Here is a 19,903-nt window from a genome sequence, read left to right on the forward strand (position 1 = left end):
AGTATGTTACGCCAATCTGTGCAAGAGAACTATGCAGCCAAGCTTTATCAAAAAGCAAAACAATCTCAGCATTTATTTTTTTAAATGACAATGTCCTTTTTCCACTTCTCCCTGTCTCAGGCTAGATACCACAGCAGCATAATAACTGGAATACACATACTTGTTTGAGAAAGTATGTATATTACTAACCTCTTTATCTATAGCAGTAGTATATATCTGGGCTTCTCCAAGGTCACACCCAAGAGTTCTTTGTAGACTGTAGATAACATGATCGTAAGAATGATGCTCATCATTGAAAAGGACACAATAGTGTTTGTCTGGCTTCTCTCTGCTGTAAAAAAAACCCCCAAAAGATGACGGATGACTCACAAGAAAAATTGAAATAACTTCCAAATTAAAGTTGGCTACAGGAATAGCAGTTAAACTAAGAAATTCATCATTATCAATACTTGCTTTCAAAAACATTCCCAATTATATTCGAGTCTTTGATTCTGTTATTCAGCATTATATAGGAAGTTCCTTCTTATTTAGCATTATCTATGCAAAGTGGAAAACATCTCTTTCAACAACTTGGAAAGCAAGAGTCGAGTTAGTTTTATTATTACTCTCCCTCTTTTCCCTCTATCTCTTGGCCTAATGTCTGATTCAATTTATGTCAGGCACAAGCAACTAGATCCACATATGAAAGGTTGAAGTTGAGTACTTTATTACATTCTACCTATAATACAGGATTCTCTCCAGACTGCTTGCCTTTACCTTAGGAACAAACAGATAAGGCTCCATGGAGCTGAGGGGAGGTTAAGCTTAAGTCTATTGTGGCTGCCAATGTTCCCTCTAATTTTTTTTCAGTGTGTGCGGAAAAGTATAGTGTTTGAGCGGCACATTTTCATGCCTGAGCACCTGAATTTTTTTCACAGATGTTTCACAGAGCCATTGGTTTTTATAGGATCCGAATTGGAATGGAGAAAATGGTTTTGTGCACGTGTGTGTGTGTGTGTGTGTGTGTGTGTTTGAGTGAGCGAGGGGTCCGGTAAGGGAACTGCGCCTATTTAGAAAAGGTAAATTATTGCAAACATGATCAGTCGAAGAGAAGTATGGAGACAGGTTGGGCGGTAGAGAGAAAGTGATAAAAGAGTGAAGAGGAAGAGAGGAAGAAAAAAGAGGGAAGAGAGACAGAAAGAGACAGAGAAGGAGAAAGTGACAGAAGAGTAGGAAAGAAGGAAAGAGAAAGAGAGACAAAGAGAAAGAGGGTGAGAGAGAAAGAGACAAAGAGGAGAGAAAAGGGAGGAGAAAGTGACAGAAGAATGGAAAAGAAGGAGAGAGAAAGAGAAGAGAGACAAAGAGAAAAAGGATGAGAGACAGAGAGAGAAGAGAGGAAGAGGAAAGAGTAAGAGAGAACATCTCATTTCAACCCTGAGGTGCAAATATTCTCTTTGATTGGTAATTTTATTTGTCCATTTACTGTCCAATACTCTTTCTCCTTAAGTTCATCAAGAATTCCATTCTTTTTATTGAATTTATCACAATACTTAAGAACAACTTTTTCAGCATAGCTTTACAGCTATTTAAAATACATAGTAATTTAGGTCAGGTTTTCAGAACATTAGTCTATTTATAAGTCACTAAGTGCAATGAAACAGAATTCAGAAAGTTGGCTTCCCTTTTGTAATTGCCTATTGTCTGCTTTATTTTCTACCTACATTTTTGATAACTGATATTCACTGTTGACCCAGAAGCCCATCGTAGAAAGAACCCCCCCCCATGAACTTTGTTGAGTTTCCATGGAAAGAAGTTTGATCTTTTTCTCAACCATACAGTAGCATATTCTTTCTAAGGAGGATATAATCAAGATAGTCCATAACTGCCTATCAATCTAACAGTATGGCGATTGACAATCTCTTTATATTTCAACTCTAACTCTTTCAGTCTTAAAGGTTTGGTGAGGAGAAATCCAAAAATTCTTTTAAAGAGGAAAAAATGCTTGCACAATTGCATCCATGGAGACAACACACAGAGAAACAAACTTAACAAAGTGCTAAGTCTATTACCAACTAACTAACTCTCTCTCTCTCTCTCTCTTTGAGACAGAGAGAGACAGAGAGACAGAGAGAGAGAGAGAGTAAGAGAGTGAGAGAGAGTGAGAGAGAGTGTATCCCTCCTTCCTTCAGCCCAACACTCTCGCTGGCATCCCGGTCATACGAGAGGGACTACAGAGGGTCTCCCCGAGTCTAGGGCAGAGAGTCATTCGAAGGGAAACTTGCCTCTTGGAAGGAATGACCCAGCTTGGCTCCCGCTTTCGATCTGCCGCCCAACGACTGAACTGAGAAGCGAAGAGGCAGGAGAGACAAAGCGGGAGCCAAGCTGGGTCATTCCTTCCAAGAGGCAACTTTCCCATCAAATGACTTGCTGCTCTAGACTCGAGGAGACCCTCTGCAGTCCCTCTCGTCTGGCCGGGATGTCAGCGAGTGTGTTGGGCTGAAGGAAGCTTGCGTTCTCCCTCTCCCTCTCGCAAATGGCAAATCCGAGCAGCCGCTGCTGGGAGCCCGTCCCATGCCTTCTCCCAACCGCCACACCCCTTCTCTCAGCTACTTTCTGCCTTGTGCACCTAGAATTGATTGCTGACTCCAGGCTGGCTCTCCTCTCCTATTATCGTGGAAGGCGTCTCACAAAAACCACTGTGCGACAGTTGGAAACTGCTGCACGGTGTTTTGTTGCCACGTGTGCAGCCACACACCCGCACAGCTTAGAGGGAACATTGGTGGCTGCCCCAAAACTCAAGGCTACTTCCACGCTTGATCCCTCCCCCTCACCTGGCTGAGTGTTTTTCCAACAGTTTATCACAATGTGATAAGCACACATAGAAAAATCAAAGAATGTTGACTTCTGGGAGAAGCATGAGAAACTGAAGACATCTCCGGGAAAGTGGAACTGTGAAGACCAAGGAACCACAAAAGGATAATGAGATGATGGGAGGTTGTTCACATGTACTCTAGATGGCTTCTCTTCATGAAGATACTATTTTATGTGGGCTTAAACACCAGGAGACAAAGGAATCAGCCATGCAGCCTTTGAAAGGACACTAAGTTTGTAAATCTTAGTTTCTAATCACTTTTGAAAATTGCTGGACCAGTGGTGGGTTGCGGATCCTGGTGCAACCAGTACAGTGCAACGGGGCCGGGCGTCCACCACATAAATGTGTGCAGCACGTGCGCATGCGTACTTACACCGACGCTCCAGCTGCTCGTTGGAGCATCGTGCAGGCGCTGTATGCTCCGTGTGTGCGCGCAGAAGCCCCAAACAGCTCAAATACAGGTAAGCAGCGCGGGAAGGCCCTCCAGAGCACCGTACCGGAATGGTACCTGGTGCTCCCAGCAGAGACCAGTACCGGGGCGTACCGGTCGTATCCCACCACTGTGATGGACCTAATTATATTAAAGCTATATTAAAGATCTATTTCAAGCTATTTAGCTCTCATCAGCTAGCCCCTGGATGGGGGCTAAAAGGTGAAAACAGAAGCAGTATGCTCCATCCTATATTTGGATAGACCAGGGTGCCCTGGTAGACCAGTCCCACTGGAGAAAAAACACTTTATCCTTTTGATTATACCTTGCCCAAAAGAGGAATTTTAAATGACAGGCCAAGAGATTGATTTGGAAAAGATTACTTTATTAGATATTGAAAGAATTTCTCTGAAATTTTAAAACGGGAAATAGAATGATAAAGCCAGAGGATGAACTGGAAAATATTTTTCAATTGGCTCTACAAAAGAGCTTGTTAAAACCTGAAAGACATTTATGTGATGGGATAAAGAAGAAGAAAAATCAAATCAATTCATTATTTAAATGAATTAAAGACTAAAGTTATTAAAAGTAAAAGCAGGGAAGATAAAGTTGTTTTATTTGATCAAGTTAAAATAACTTTTTTTGCAAAGTTTTGACAACCCTTTCTCCTTCTGAAATTTGAGTATGAATATTGATTTAATAATTTTAGCAGGTATCATGTTGACACCCAAGTGCTTCATAGATTTATTTCATGATGGTGATGTGAATATAGTGGTGGTACTGATGGAATGAGCTGAAATAAAGCGAGACTGGTATAGATCTATTTCAAGCTATTTAGCTCTCATCAGCTAGCCATTCCCTTCTGGGATGGGAGGTCCCTGGATGGAAGCTGAAAGGTGAAAACAGAAGCAGTATGCTCCATCCCATAATTGGATACCCCAGGTTGCCCTGGTAGAGCAGTCCTACCGGAGAAAAAACACTTAATCTTCCTCCTGGTATAGCAGACAAAGTGAGGAGCAACTGTGGCTTAGAGGTTAATGCATCTACCTAATATGCAAGCAGCCCGGGTTCGAATCCCAGAAGGGTATGGTAGCTGATGAGAGCTAAATAGCTTGAAATAGATCTATACTAGTCTCCTTTATTTCTTTGTCGGTAAAACATAAATTTAACACAATCAGAAGGATGGCTAATTCAGGGGCGGGGGAGAAGGGGAGAATTAAAGGACAGAATCCCAGGTTTTCTTTGTAACAATTAGCATTATCTTTCACAGTTAAACAATCTCTATACTACTATGAGCCTTAAGTATAGAAAGACTTTTAAGTACCTTTCTTAATAGTTGCAAGAAAAAATCCATTATCTGCTAGGCTAATCTGTTACAAAGTATGAACACCGGAAATCATTTGACTGGTAGGGTGAGAATTTCAAGATACATAAACTATCTGGGTGATTCTATATAATTCTCCACTCCTACTCATCATTTCCTTTTCCTTGCTAAATTCTTGCCTAATCCTGATTGGATGATGCATTATCTTCACTGTTTGTTACTTTATTATTAACAGTCTTGGAATGGAAACAGGTAAGACACTTAGAAGCCAACTCTAACAAAATACTTACTTAATCATAAGCTCTGAAGACAGCTCCTTCTCCTCTTCCCAAACAGTCATATCAACAATGTATTTTATAACTGAAGGGAAGATTGCCCTTGCATGTGCTATTACCTCTTCATTCAACTGGCATTCCAAATTCTACAAAAAAATTAAATGTACCCATGTTAGATCCATAGTACAGTTAACCAGCAAGCATGAGCACTGTTGCGGACTCTTTCACTGCTAACTAGTGAAAATTGTAGTAGCAATTGCTCAATAAGCAATTGTTCATTCTCTCTCTTTGACTTGTGGGATGGGGCTTGTACCAACTGATATCTGGTGACTGCCAGGACTAGTCCTGCAGTTTTTCTGGCCAAGTTTTTCAGAAGAGATTTGCCATTGCTTCCTTTCCAAGAGAAAGCAGCCAGCCTAAGGTCACCCAGATGGCTATGTGACTAAGGACTGGAATTCACAATCTCTTGGTTTCTAACCACTACACCAGGACTGTCAAACTCCCTGCCAGCGGGCCAGATGCGTCACATGATGGCCACGCCCACACCCAGTTTAGTGAATGGGAAAGAGTCCCGATGTGTCATGTGACGCCGTGAGTTTGACACCCCTGCACTACACCAAACTGGATCCAAAAGACACTAAAAAATTCCAATTGAAATCCCAAACAGCTGTTCACAATGTCTTAACACTTTATGAAGCAGCTTTCCATGATCTATTTATCTTCCTTTAAAAGATATATAGATAGTCCCTTTTTATTGATAGCAACTAGGACCAGTGATGTGATTGTAAGATGCAATATCACATGACTCTGCAACCTACGACAGCCATTCTAGTAGGCCTGATTACCATTGTTAGGAGAATCCCATGTGTTCACAACTTCCCAGTCACATATGAATGGATGTTAAATGAGAACAATCTGTATAATAACAACTACCAGACTTTTTGATTAAGTTAGTCTGGGATGGTAGTTTTTTTATTCAGAAGAGGATCACATTAGGAGAACTACTTAGGATATCATGGCTGCATTGGAATTATGGCAATCTTTCATTGGCTGGTCGAAGTTCAACATCATTTTCAATCAAGAGAGGAACAAGTGGGGATGACCTTATTGTCTTGTTAAAAAAACTTGAAGTTGTGATAAACAGCTTCTGAGGGACCACTTTTATAAAATTATAAACTCAGAAGAAGTCTGTGAAAATTTACCTATTAGAATGGAACACAAACATTGAGGGTTATGATACAAAAATGCTCCAAACATTTGTGAGCATGCTCAAACAACTAGTACATAATTGGGGATTATTCTTTATAAAATAATATTTGTTTTTCAATTTATTACAAAGAAATACCTCTTCAGTATTGTCTCCTCCTTCAGGCTCATGCTTTGTACACACTGGTCCAGTCTTCCATGCTTCTGTATCCCCACAGTCGCAAAATCCACCTCCAGTGGAAGTATGCATCTAAAACAATTAAGAGCAGAGAACACAATGGGAAGTTCAGAACCATTAATTCATTTTGGAAGTAATGGAGAACAATGGAACGGCATATATCACAGCAATACTACAGTGCACGAATAACAACTATACCCAAATTTGTCTGTGTTCTCCTCTTGTATTGGTTGTGTGAAAATGACCTAGAGCAGGGCTTTTAAACTCCTGGCCACACCCATGCTGTTTAGCAAAGGGGGGAAAAAGTCCTGATATGCCACATGACGCCACCGTAATGACGTGAGTTTGACACTCCTGACCTAGAGGAATGAGAGGATGAGATGCTACCTAGCAAACAAATAAGAGGACAGGAGCCTGCTTAATGGTCAGAGAAAGAAACTTAGAAAAGGCCCATTCTAATGAATCAGGCTATTAAAAGTGACTCTTACCACAACTGTTAACTGCCTGATTCATTACAGTGGGTCTTTCCTAAATGTTGTTCTCTAACTGTTAAGCAACAGGAGGCTCCCCTCTCTGTTATCAGATCTTTTTTTATTGCGTCTAAATGGGGGTCCTGGATATTCTGTATGGAAATTTGAGATTTCTTTCTGAGATTATCCATTAGTTATGCAGCTGATAATTATAAATTAATTTTCTTGTTCTTTTTTATCTAAAAACTCTGAAAGTAGGTTTATTAAATTAAATAGTCAGCTTTTGTATTCTGCCTAGTAATTTTTGGCTGTCTGAATTGATGTGGTCATTAAGTATTCTACCATTTAACATAAATTGATTTTCATGTTATTTATCTTCAACACAATCAAATTCTCATAAATGCTGATTTATCTTATTAGGACACTACATTAATAGATATCACGCCAAAGCACACATTTCTTTACCTTGTAACGATGATTTACATGAATACTGTTCTGGAAGCAATCCATGCAAAGAACACAAGTTGGATCAATTGCACAATCCCTGCAACAAAAATAAGAAATTGATACTGTAGAGTAAGCACTTATTTTTAAAAAACTTACCAAACTTCCAAATTCTTGAAGTGTTAATTGAACAGATTGGAAGCATTCACATATAGGGAAGAATTGCTTATTATTAGTCATGGGCAAAATGATTTGTGCAAAAAAACAATTTTGACATGAAATAGGTTCTGGGTGATCAATGCCTAAACTGAATCATGCATGTTTCCGATGTTTTAATCCCAACATAGAACAAGTTTTTTCCAGGTATGAAATTAAATGGATTTTTTTTTCCTAAGTAGAAGTAACAGGAACATAGAAAAATGACAGCAGAAAAAGTCCTACTGGTCCATCGAGTACACCTTTGTTTGTTTTCTTTTTAATTAATTTATTATTTTTACTTTTGTCCAATGATGGACATGTGTTTAAACTCTGTTACTAATAACTGATCCACTGTCTCTGTTAGAAATTGGTTCCAATCTTCTACTACTGTTTCTGAACAGTAATGCTTTCTAACATTAGTAATGCTTTCTAACACTACTTTTGAACGCCACATACACACATCAGTCAGTTTGAAGTTATGTTCACGTGTTCTTAATTTTTGCTTAACATTGAAATATTGTCTTCTAGAACTTTATGCTCACCTTTAAAGGTTTCATATTTAAAAGTTTTAATCATGTCCTATATAGGAGGATTCGAACCTCCTTTTTCCTGCTGGGGATTCCTCAAGCGATGCACCCCAGGATTTTGTTTGCCTTCACAGCTACCCGGCCATACTGTTTACTGTTTTGCAGTCATCGGCTATAAGTACATCTAAATCCTTTTCTTCTGTTGTTCTAACATTATACCCCCAATACTGTACCTTGCCAGAGGATTATTTCCCCTTAAATGCACACTTAACATTTATGCATTACATAATACATTGTTGGTGAGGAGATTGAGTGTGAAAACCTAAGGCTGATAGGTTTCCTTAGTGATGTGTCTATAGCAGAGGTGTCCAAACTTGGGAACTTTAAGACTTGTGGACTTGTGGACTTCAACTCCCAGAATTCTGGGAGTTGAAGTCCACAAGTCTTAAAGTTCCCAAGTTTGGACACCCCTGGTCTATAGACATTGGGAGAACCAGAAGCAGTGGCTGGAGAAGGAGGAAAGGGATGGCTGTAAGAAAATTAGGATGTGGATAAACTGGTAGATATATCACATAAGAATATTGGTGGTTGAGAGGAGGAAGAGAAAGTGCTGGAAATATCAAAGAACACATTGGTCAGTAGGATATGGTAGGACAGCAAAAGTAGCTGTGGAGGGGAGGGAGAGAAGGGAAAGCACAGAGAATATTGTGGAGTTCTCAACCTGGTGAACAGGCATGTCAAAGAGGGGAGAGAAAGGGAGCCCTGAACCAGCCTTATTCTACTCATCTCCTAAAATCACTCTGGGCTCCTTCCATATTTTGTTTCAAACAAAATTTCAAACAACCAAAATGAGCCATCTTTTCAAGTGACCAGCTGCAATTGCAATCAACTCCAAATGGCTCAAATAGAACTTCCAGAACATGATGTTTGTTGTGGATTGGTAACAAAACTTACATTTCTTACATAACACTTTACTACCCACCCATGAACATAAGTGCATTTTAGAAAGATGCATAACACCAAAGCTATATTGACAATTGTATATTACATCAGATCATTCAAAGAAACATTAAAAGGTAGGAGTATTGGTATAAACCTGCAGGAATATGTTGTCTCTCCACCTTTAAATACTTTTCCACACAGCTGCGAGGTACCAATCTGTCTTAGCTTTTCTAGACAGGTATCTGGATCTTCTCCAAATAAATGCCACTCCAAAGGATAAAGAATCATTTTTTGGGCCATTTCCTCCTCTTTCTGTGATGGAGGGTCCATTTCATCACAATATATGCTTGGAACCACTTTTGCCAAATGTTGAAGAAAGGCAGCATGAAAATCAAGCTTCTCATCCCACCACTGCAAAAAACAGAACACAATGTTACTCCCTCAGTATCAATATTTCACATATCAAAAATTATGATATAAAGTATGTGTAAAAAGCATGTTTTGGGATTATAAATGTTTGGAACTTTTGAGGCAAAAATGAAGGAAATATGCCATTAAACATACATTTATTAAATAAAACAATATTTACTGTGAAGCAGAGTTAAGCTTCATATTTTCAATTTAAACATTTATATGACAGTGCTTTTCATTAACCAAAATATCAACACTATTTTGATTGTTGTGGAGTAACAACATAAAATCCTAGAATCTAATCATCTGAAACTTGGCACAACTACTCTAACTACAGCATTTACAGGAAAAAAATAGTATTTTGTCTTTAATATATTGTGAGTCACTTTCTTAGAAAAGGCTGTTATTCCTGCAAATTTAGTTCAATTTCAGATTACTTTTAACAGAAAGAAGGTTCACATAAATACAGTCTGTCACACAGAAAAAAATCAATTGCCATCTGGTATTTTCAAGTTGTAATTAACAGAATACATGGAGGTTTAGGGTTTCAAGTTAAGGTGATAATTTAACATTAGGCAGAAGAACTGAGCTCTGATGTAATCTGATCTCCACGTCCACCACCCTCGCTCATTCATTTGTCAAGATCCAAGACACTTTCTTGGATAACTTTGCAGAAAATTTGGGATTTCTTAGTTCTTACCAATAAATTGTTTTGGTAGCATGAATAAGCAATTGGGTTACAGTCCTATGCATTGAATTTATAAACAATGATATATTAATGAAATATTTGCAATATTACTCTGGCTACAATATTTCTCTGTTGTATTTATTTTGATAGATAGATAGATAGATAGATAGATAGATAGATAGATAGACAGACAGACAGACAGACAGACAGACAGACAGACAGACAGACAGACAGACAGACAGACAGACAGACAGACAGACAGACTAAGAAGCAATGGATGGAAACTAATCAAGGAGAGAACCAACCTAGAACTAAGGAGAAATTTCCTGATACTTAGAACAATTAACCAGTGGAACAACTTGCCTCCAGAAGTTGTGAATTCTCCAACATTGGAAGGTTTTAAGAAGAGATTGGACAACCATTTGTCTGAAATGGTATAGGGTTTCCTGCCTGAGCAGGGGGTTGGACTGGAAGACCTCCAAGGTCCCTTCCAACTTTGTTATCCTGTTATGAGTTAGTAGAACATAAGTTATTTACAGTGGCAAACAAGGAACCAGGAAGGCCTTGTTTTCATTGATCAAATGCAAGACAATAGAGATTTCTGGGTAATTTCCTTGATAGCTACTTTTAAGAAAAGCTGCACAAAAGGGACTTAGTTAAGAGTTGCTTATTAATTGCCAATTTGCCTTGACCAATGATAATTCAAGCACTTCTCCAGAGATAGGGTGATTGATAGAGAGAAAAGGAAAACATCTCACTCACTACACCAGCAGAACAACTTTGTTTAGAAATTATGGAGTTTTTCACTGGTAAAACACCAGTCTCTGGGTCTGAGTAAATAGAGCAAGGAATAACTATACTCTTAGTCTTGCATTCAAGGTGCCATTGCAGTTCTGGGGAGCTCCCATTAACATCATTGTTTTTCACTTCTTTGTTTTAAGGAGATAGGAACAGCTCTACATCTAAATGGAGCATGCTGAGGGATGGGCTGCACAGCCTGAGTTCTCATAGCACTGTAGCATATGGCCACAGGCACACAGCCATTTCTTCTCACTCTAAAATTATAGGAGGGAGCTACAGCAGTGAAGATGATGGGAGCAGACATGTGGGAATGAGGTCGCCATGGTATATGTGCAGATCAGTTTTCCTGATTGGAACACATATACGGAATTTGGGACTGAAATAAATTGAGTATTGAATGCGGGTTGAGCTGGATGCCCACTGGGAGGGCCCCATCTAGAAAGCTGTGTCTGCAAAATAACAGCTTGCAGAACAATGCACAACGGAGACTTTCCAGGCTAAAGCAGCCTAGGGAACACATAGTCCAAGCTGATAAGATACTAATACCGAAAGCACCGACTAAGCAAGTGAAAGCTAATTAGGCAATGTATTGTATGTAACCAATGATAATTCAGAATGCTTTTGTTTCCGCATACGCTGCTAATAAAAGGGGGGTCCAGAATACATTCTGGGCCCACTCGCCCCGAGGAAAAACCGTGTGTTTGTCTTCATTCCCTTGAGTGGTCCCGCCTTGATGCAGCCAACCCCGGAGGAGACCCGGGAAATACCGCACAGACAAAAGGGGAAAAGCAGGGCCAGTAGTACAGCTTGCCCATCTGTTTGTTTTTTTTCTCCAGAGGAGAAGCTGTTTCTTGTCAATCTAAGCAAGGTTATGTAATGCCCGGTGAGACTGGCAAGCTGCTTTCCCACTTTCAACAGTTGCTTTACCTGTGTGAAGGAAATGTAAGCAACAGAAAAGGACCTGGAAGGCCACAGGCACCTTATGAGTTTGGGACCTCTGATCTATCTTCTAATATTTCTACACAGCACTTTTTGCAGTCATTCTACTTTCATTCTCAATTCTTGTACTTTTTTCTAAGACCCATTTAGCTCTGCAAAAAAATTGGTCTGCGCCACATTCATATCCTCTCATCATATTTCTACCTCATCATTTACCTTATTTATTTATTAAATTTACATATTGCCCATCTTACTGTTTGGGGTGACTCTAGGCAGCCCTATGCTTTCTAGCTTAGGATCTGTGGTGATGCAGTGGTTACAATGCAGTATTGCAGATTAATTCAGAATGTGGTAAAGGTTCCCTGCGCACATATGTGCTAGTTGTTCTCGACTCTAGAGGGTGGTGCTCATCTCCGTTTCAAAACCTAAGACATCTCTGTCTTCGTTGTCCGAAGACATCTCCGTGGTTATGTGGCCGGCATGACTAAACGCCGAAGGCGCATGGAACACTGTTACCTTCCCATCAAAGGTGGTTCCTATTTTTCTACTTGCATATTTACATGCTTTCGAACTGCTAGATTGGCAGAAGCTGGGACAAGTAACGGGAAATCACTCCGTTACGCGGTGCTAGGGATTCGAACACCTTTCTAATCAACCAGCTCAGTGTCTTAGCCACGGAGCCACCTTGTTCAGAATGCAGTATTACAGGTTAATTCAGCTCACTGCCAGGAGTTCAGTCTTCACTGGCTCAAAGTTGACTCAGCCTTCTATCCTTCCGACATCAGTAAAACAAGGACCCAGATTGTTGGGGACAAATATGCTGACTCTGTAAACCATTTAGAGAGGGCTGTAAACCATTATGAAGCAGTATATATGTCTAAGTGCTGTTATTATTATACTCATTCCTATGTGCTATTATTATTATACTCATTCCTATGTCATGTATACATGTAAATAGATATTTAAACCACATATGAAAAACAAATGGATCTTTTCTAAGCAGATACTCAGCAGTCAACATTCCTATTGCATTCTTTGGCCTCTACTGATACAATGGCCTTCTCTTTCTCTCTCATCTTATTCCTACCCATCCATTCTTATCACTTAGATTACACCCCCCACTACATTATATTTATTTTTCCACAAATCCAATTTATATTATTAACATATATTTAGACCTTCGTCCTATAATTAAACTTCACTTCCCTGCATATATTTCTCAACTCAATCAGACCACTTTCATTCACATGTATTATATGCTTTCCCCCTTTTTTTATTACAGACACACTTTTTCTTTTTAATTTCATTAATTCATATTATTTACTATTTACTCCTTTCACATTCCAAATCTTCCATTTGTCAATACTTCAGCAGATGGGCCATAGATAGTGACTTCCACCACTCAGTGGCATTGGTCATTCAAGGTTTTTGCACACATCTTTGATGTGGATTGCACTGAAAGAGAATGACCCAAAGTCCCAAAGTCATCCAGCAAGCTTTCATGCCTAAGGCAGGATTAAAATTTAGTTTCTTAATTTCTAGGCCAGCACCTTAACCACTAGACCAAACTAGCTCTCATCACATATTGCATACATACTCAAACTTCCATGTTGGTTTAAAAAATATGTGAGAAATCTCATTCAAACAAAATTCAAGCTTTTAAACATTGCAGTATTTACTATTCCCTTCAGATATGGATTTCAGATGCAAGAGAAATTAATGTTCTTGTCTCTTTTCTCAGTATTGTGTGTTTCCTCATATTAACTGTCTACTCACTTTTACTTTTTCAGTTACACAGCTGCTTTGACATGGTTAATTATTAAATGTCAACAAGCAGACAAATATCATTCCTAGTTATCTAGAGTTCCTTTCAAAACATCACCTAAGCAGTAATTACTTATCTATAATTTATACAAAATCTCTCAAATTCTTAGGCTGCACCATTAAGCTACGAGTATCTTTGGGCTCCATTTGAAATCCATGACACAGCATTCACGATTTCCCTGCAGCTGAAGTTTGGCTATTTTTCCAAAGTGAAGGAAATTTTTTGAAATGCCATTTGTTTTGATTACAAAAAGTGAAACCATTTATGAGCCTGAAAATCTTGTCTACTTAATTAACATCCTTTGTTAAAAATTGTTGATTTACTCAAAAGACTTTCGCTTTTACTTCAAGCCCTAGTTATTACATTTAATACTTTCAAACTATTGCACACCTGTTATATTGTCCCTGTTTTTTTTTTACCATTCCATTCCTTGTTCATATTTATGAATCTATTTTCACAAGTTCCTCTAAACAAAGAAATATAAAATTGCTACACATTATTTTTAACAAATATTTCCATAAAGTTTGATTAATAATATCACCGAAGCTCACATAAGGATCATTTACAATTAAGAACACTACCATCCATATATATAAATACCAAGAGGGATGCATTGAGACGAATATTTTGAAGTTTAAGTATTATAGCCTAGACAACAATCCACTGCAGCAAAATAAATAAATTTTCCTTTTAGCTTCACCAAATCTCCCCTTCCCTACTTTATGATAATCTTCAAGACACAAAACATTCCATACTGGTTTATTATATAGTATAAATATATTATTGAATGTACAGTGCTAATAAAGAAGCACTGTAAACTGTAATAAATGATCTCTGTCCATTAAGCAATTATTATCTTTTAAATAACTATTACATTTTAAAGTAAAGAGATAAAAACTAACAACTAATAATTGAAATAGAAAAGAGACAAAAGTCAAGAATTAAGAGCACAAGGCCAAGATGCCAAAACACTTCGGAAAATGTGTATTGCATCTTTATCGAGGTACGGATATAGGCTATTTCTATTGCAACAGTGGACCTGTCCGAATCCAACTCCGGTAATTTTAACTCTCCTGGAGTTAAAAAGACATAACCCTCCTCAAAATCCTAACTCTTTACCTGTCAGCTAAGTGGGCTTTGCCCAGCATGTATGTACGGTGCTGTGTAGTGCGCAACGGTGCAGTCCCATTTGTCAAGAAACCCAAAGATGAACCTTTTTGGGGGGGACGGGACCGCAGACAACAGAAGCGGGAACTAGGGAAAGACCACCTTCCTAGCAAGACATAAGGAGGAGCAGCCCCCACTGTGTGATCAAGGCGGGGTAATAAAACCATCGGAGCCGGGGCATTTCTGGGTTAGGGTCCATTTATCTAGCGCAGCTGCTGCTTGGACCCTTTAAGAAGGAACGTCGCCGCGGCCATCGACCCAAGCGCCAGGGATGGACCCTCGGGCAGGAGCGGAATCTCACCCCAGCCAGCTCCGAGGGGTTCACGGGGGCAGCGCCGCCCGTTCCAGCCATCCTTTCCGCGCCGTCGCCTTCATCCGCCATCTTAGGAGAAGCGGGGCTCGGCAGGCTTGAGTTCTACCGCAGGCCAACCGGAAATCAGCTGCGTGGGAAGGCCTGGGGACGACCAAGGCTCGGGAAGACCTGACCCGATGCCCGACGCCAAACCCAAGCGGAGGGGGGGGTCCTCTGCAACATTGCGCATGCTCGGCTTTCTGGCGCATGCTCAACAGAGCACTTGCCGAGCCGAGCGTAGCTTGCTAACCGGAAAATCTCGGCGGCTGCTTCTCCGACATACGTGGAGCAAAGCGTGTGCAAAGGCGCCCGGGGAAGCCCCTCCACCGACCGACGTAAAAAGCTGCTAAAGTGGCAGATTTCTTCAGAAGTGGGAGAGAACTGATCTATTTTCTGTCTGTGAGAAGTGGTGTTTGATTCTGAAATTTGCTGCACAGAATAAATCTGTTTGCAAGGTAAAATTAAATTTCCAAACCTTCCTTTAGCCAGTATTGGGCTTTTAAACATCCACATTTCTCTTCTGTCCCAAATCTAATATCTGCAGGACCTTTAGATGTGAAGTTCTTGCTTCTAGACTGAATGTTTGCTAAATAAACTTTTACACTCATAAAAGTCTATTTCTGTTGACTTGCAATTAATGTACAAACCGGAGTCAACCCATGCCAGGTCTTGGATTCAAAGCCAGTTTGTGCAAACCAAAATAGCATCTTCAGGTTTGGACAACAAACTGATCGAAGAGAGTGCTAGAAAGGCTCTTATAGAAGGAAGCCCGTGCATTAATGCAGCTGCCAGAAACCCATTGCCATACATTGCAACTGGGAAAACCATAGCCTTGACTAAAGCTTTCCTCCCCAGGAGCAAGATTCTTTTACTTTTTGCTGAAGTAGTTGGACCATAAGGAAGGCTGAGCGCCAAAAAACTGAGGCCTTTGAACTATGGTATTGGAGAAGACTTCTGTGAGTCCCTTGGACTGTAAGGTGATCAAACCAGTCAGTCCTAGAGGAGATCAACCCTGACTGCTCTTTAGAAGACAAAATCCTGAAGATAAAACTCAAATATTTTGGCTACCTAATGAGAAGGAAGGACTCACTGGAAAAGAGCCTAATGCTGGGAAAGATTGAGGGCAAAAGAAGAAGGGGACGACAGAGAATGAGTTGACTGGATGGAGTCACTGAAGCAGTCGGTGTGAGCTTAAATGGACTCCAGAGGATGGTAGAAGACAGGAAGGCCTGGAGGAACATTGTTCATGGGATCGCAATGGGTTGGACATGACTTTGCAACTAACAACAACTTCAGCAACATCCACTGGCTTGCTGGATGATTGATTAGGCTTTTTTTCAAGTGGCCACCCACGGCCACATGCTACTTAGACAGATTCTAATACACTGAGTGACACTTGAACTTCTGCTAGAGAAAATTTATTTATTTATTTATTTATTTTTTATTTTTTATTTTTTATTTTTTATTTATTTTTTATTTATTTTTTATTTATTTATTTATTTAAACTTGTTAGTCGCCCCCTCTCCCCACAGGGACTCGGGGCGACGTACAAAAGCAACAATCAAAACAGTATCATATAGAGGAGGTAAAAATAAATAAATAAATTACAGTGCTTAGAAAAAGTTAAAACCCCAATAACATTAAAAATTTAAAAACTAAAATTAACAGTTAAAAAATGACCAAGGGGTGGAGAAGCTGTAGAGTTATGCCAGGCCGGCTAGTCGAAACAGGTAGGTCTTCAGTTTCATACGGAAGGAGCGGAGGTCGGTTGTTGTCCTAATGTCTGGGGGGAGGTCATTCCAAAGGGTAGGGCCCACCACAGAGAAGGCCCTACTCCTGGGCACCGCCCTCTGACACTCTCTGGAGGACGGCACCCGGAGGAGTCCCTCTCTGTGTGAGCGAATGGGTTGCAGGGATGTATGGGGCAGGACACGATCCCGCAGATAACTAGGCCCTGTGCCATGGAGCGGTTTTAAGATGGTGACTAACACCTTGAAGCGCACCCGGTAGGCCACAGGAAGCCAGTGCAGCTCGCGCAGGAGAGGTGTTATATGGGAGAACCTCGATCTCCCCATAATTACCCGCGCGGCTGCATTCTGGACCAGCTGCAGTCTCCGGGTGCACCTCAAGGGGAGCCCCATGTAGAGAGCATTACAGTAGTCCAGGCGAGACGTCACCAGCGCGTGAGTGACTGTGCGCAAGGCCTCCCGGTCCAAAAGGGGTCGCGATTGGCGCACCAGGCGAACCTGGTGGAACGCCCCCCTCACCACGGCTGCCACATGATCTTCCATAGCCAGCCGGGCATCAAGGAGGACGCCCAAATTGCGCGCCCGTTCCACCGGGGCTAATTGCTCATCCCCGATGGCCAGCGATGGAATGTGCTGGTTGAACCGGGAAGCCGGGAGCCACAGCCACTCTGTCTTGGAGGGGTTGAGCTTGAGCCTGTTGTCAGCCATCCAGGTGACAATGAAAAGGGTTCTCTATATAACATGAGCTCTGCCACCTGACTTGTGACTTAGACCTATGCTATTGGGTCTAAGCCACTACCGGTTCTTTTAAGTAACCAATCAGGATGCGGCTTGCTGGGTCAGTGAAGTTGTCACAGTTGCTCTGAGTAAGGAAGTAACCTACTTTAAATGAGATGGTTCTGCACCTGCTCTTGAAGAAGCCCTCTCGGATCCTGAAGATTTTGATAATGTCTCCCCTTTCTTCAACCTTCCCTGTGTGACTCAGCCCTAGAAGAAATGAATCTGGTGTATTAATAGCCAGTCATGGGGCAATAACATGATTGGTCATCCTAGTAGATGATCTTTGTTTGGACATAGATGGGGGAAGTGGAACCATCTTGGTGGCTTTCAGTATCCCCAGCTATGGTATCTTACTGAAGGTTTTGCAATGACTGGGAAATACAGAAAGTGCCCAGATAGTCCTTGATTTGCAACTATTCATTTAGTGACTGTTTGAAGTTACAACAGCACTGGAAAAACCTGACGTATAAGCATTTTTCACACTTATGATCATTGCACCATCCCCATGATCACGTGATCAACATTTGACCACTTGGGAAGTGGTTCATATTTATGGCACTTGCAGTGTGTCCTGGGGTCATGTGATCACCATTTGCAACCTTCTGACAAACATAGTCAATGGGAAAGCCAGATTTAATGTACAACTGTGGCATTTATTTAACAACTGCAGTGATTCACTTAACAACTGTGGCAAGAAAAGTTGCAAAATGGGGCAAAACTGTTGCACTTAGGAACAGAAATGTTGGGCTCAGTTGTGGTCATAAGTTGAGGACTACGTGTATTGCAGTTGGTCCCTTTCTGTAGTTAGGGGAAAACAGTATTTTAGATCATCCAATGTTCATGATCTCAGGCTTGGTGCTTTCCAACATTCTATTTAATGCCTACGTGAGCCTGTTGGATAAGTTGTCAGCAGTATAGGTAGTCCTTGACTTATGACCACAGTTGAGCCCCAACATTTTGTTGCTAAGTGAGACATTTTACAATGTTTTTTTTTGCCATAGTTGTTAAGTAAATCATTGCAGTTGTTCAATTAGCAATACCGTTGTTAAATGAATCTGGCTTCCCCATTGTCAGAAGGTCACAAAAGGTGACCTTCATGATTCCTGGGACACTACAACCATCATAAATATGAGTCAGTTGCCAAGCATCCAAATTTTGATCAAGTGACCATGGGGAATGCCGCAATGGTTGTAACTCTGAAAAACAGGCATAAGTCACTTTTTCAGTGCCATAACTTCAAACAATCACTAAATGAACTGTTGTAAGTTGAGGACTCACTAAAGATTAACTTGCTGTGCATCACTAAATGTTCAAGAATATTGATTCCATTAATTGTTCTGGATTAGGTAATGCTTCCTGGAAAGGAGTTGGTGTAGAACCTGGATATCCTCCTAGACTCATGGTTACTGTTTAAAAGGTGGTTGGAGACTGGCTTGGTGAATATTTGCTCAGCTTTGGCTAAGTTAATTATACTGTCTTGGGCCAGGACACTACATTATCAATAACTCAGGCAGAATTACTACAGAGCATTTTACGTGGGACAGTCTTGAGAAGTGATCCAAAAGCTACAACTGATCCCAGAAAGGCCTGTTAAGTGGCTTTTCTCTGTTTGAAATGGCCATGGAGAAGAAGACTAGCCACCTCTGCAGTGGCCCCCCATACCTTGAATTTTTTTTTACTTCCAAAGGTCCATAATGCTTTCTCTCATAGGTTTTTGGAAGTATATTTTAAGACAGTTTAACTCTACCTGTTCTTCAGTTCGTAGGTGTTTATTTCTTGAGAGCAGATTATTACTGTACTTTTTATAATTTTGATTTATTCCTATTGTTCCTTTTACAATTTAAGTGTCTTTCTGGTTGAGTATGAAAGTTTAAAATAACTACAAAGTAGACTATGACACTAGGTAACTAGCATATGCATATTAGTTAAGCTTTTTTTCTTCTCTGAAGTAAGTAGTACCGTAAGTAAAAAGTAAGGTCATAAATTCATGAGAACCAGGATGGCTGTAAACAATGTCTGGATGCTCATAAAATTCTATCAATAAAGAATGTCAAAAGCACTGTCCCAAAGCAACACATTCATGAACTGCCTAGTTCCATTGGATTTCCCCCACTCTTTTTTCTTCCTTTCTGTAACTGATAAGGTTCACCTGACCTACTAAAATTATCTGAGGTTTACAAATCACAATACTTGGGTTCACATAATAATTACTTAAATGTTGCCTGTCCTGCAAAAAGTGCCTTAAGGCAGATAAGGTTTAAACCCAAGCAATATTCTGTTCCTTTATTCCAAATGAATGAATAACCCAACACAAAGTTTAATGTTTATTAAAGGGATAGAATCCAGA

The 19,903-nt window shown here is 40.3% G+C and overlaps 2 protein-coding genes across 2 annotated transcripts in view; one reads left to right on the forward strand and one right to left on the reverse strand.

Annotated features, from left to right (window-relative positions):
* UBR1 (ubiquitin protein ligase E3 component n-recognin 1) overlaps positions 1 to 15,210 on the reverse strand; it is a 73,391-nt gene extending 58,181 nt beyond the window's left edge. Inside the window, exons 1-6 of the mRNA XM_081967604.1 lie at positions 14,978 to 15,210; positions 9,000 to 9,256; positions 7,200 to 7,278; positions 6,226 to 6,336; positions 4,896 to 5,026; positions 190 to 331 (exon numbers count right to left, since the gene is read on the reverse strand). Coding sequence (XP_081823730.1) covers positions 190 to 331; positions 4,896 to 5,026; positions 6,226 to 6,336; positions 7,200 to 7,278; positions 9,000 to 9,256; positions 14,978 to 15,058 — 801 coding nt within the window. The 5' untranslated portion in view covers positions 15,059 to 15,210. The remainder of the gene's footprint in view (positions 1 to 189; positions 332 to 4,895; positions 5,027 to 6,225; positions 6,337 to 7,199; positions 7,279 to 8,999; positions 9,257 to 14,977) is intronic.
* A 139-nt stretch (positions 15,211 to 15,349) lies between these two features.
* Positions 15,350 to 19,903, forward strand: part of TMEM62 (transmembrane protein 62) — a 30,492-nt gene continuing 25,938 nt past the window's right edge. Inside the window, exon 1 of the mRNA XM_081967673.1 lies at positions 15,350 to 15,483. The gene's annotated coding sequence lies outside the window, so the exon portion shown is untranslated. The remainder of the gene's footprint in view (positions 15,484 to 19,903) is intronic.

The sequence above is a fragment of the Natrix helvetica genome, assembly GCF_964273705.1.
Source record: "Natrix helvetica genome assembly, chromosome: 1".
Classification (NCBI taxonomy): Eukaryota; Metazoa; Chordata; class Lepidosauria; order Squamata; family Natricidae; genus Natrix; species Natrix helvetica.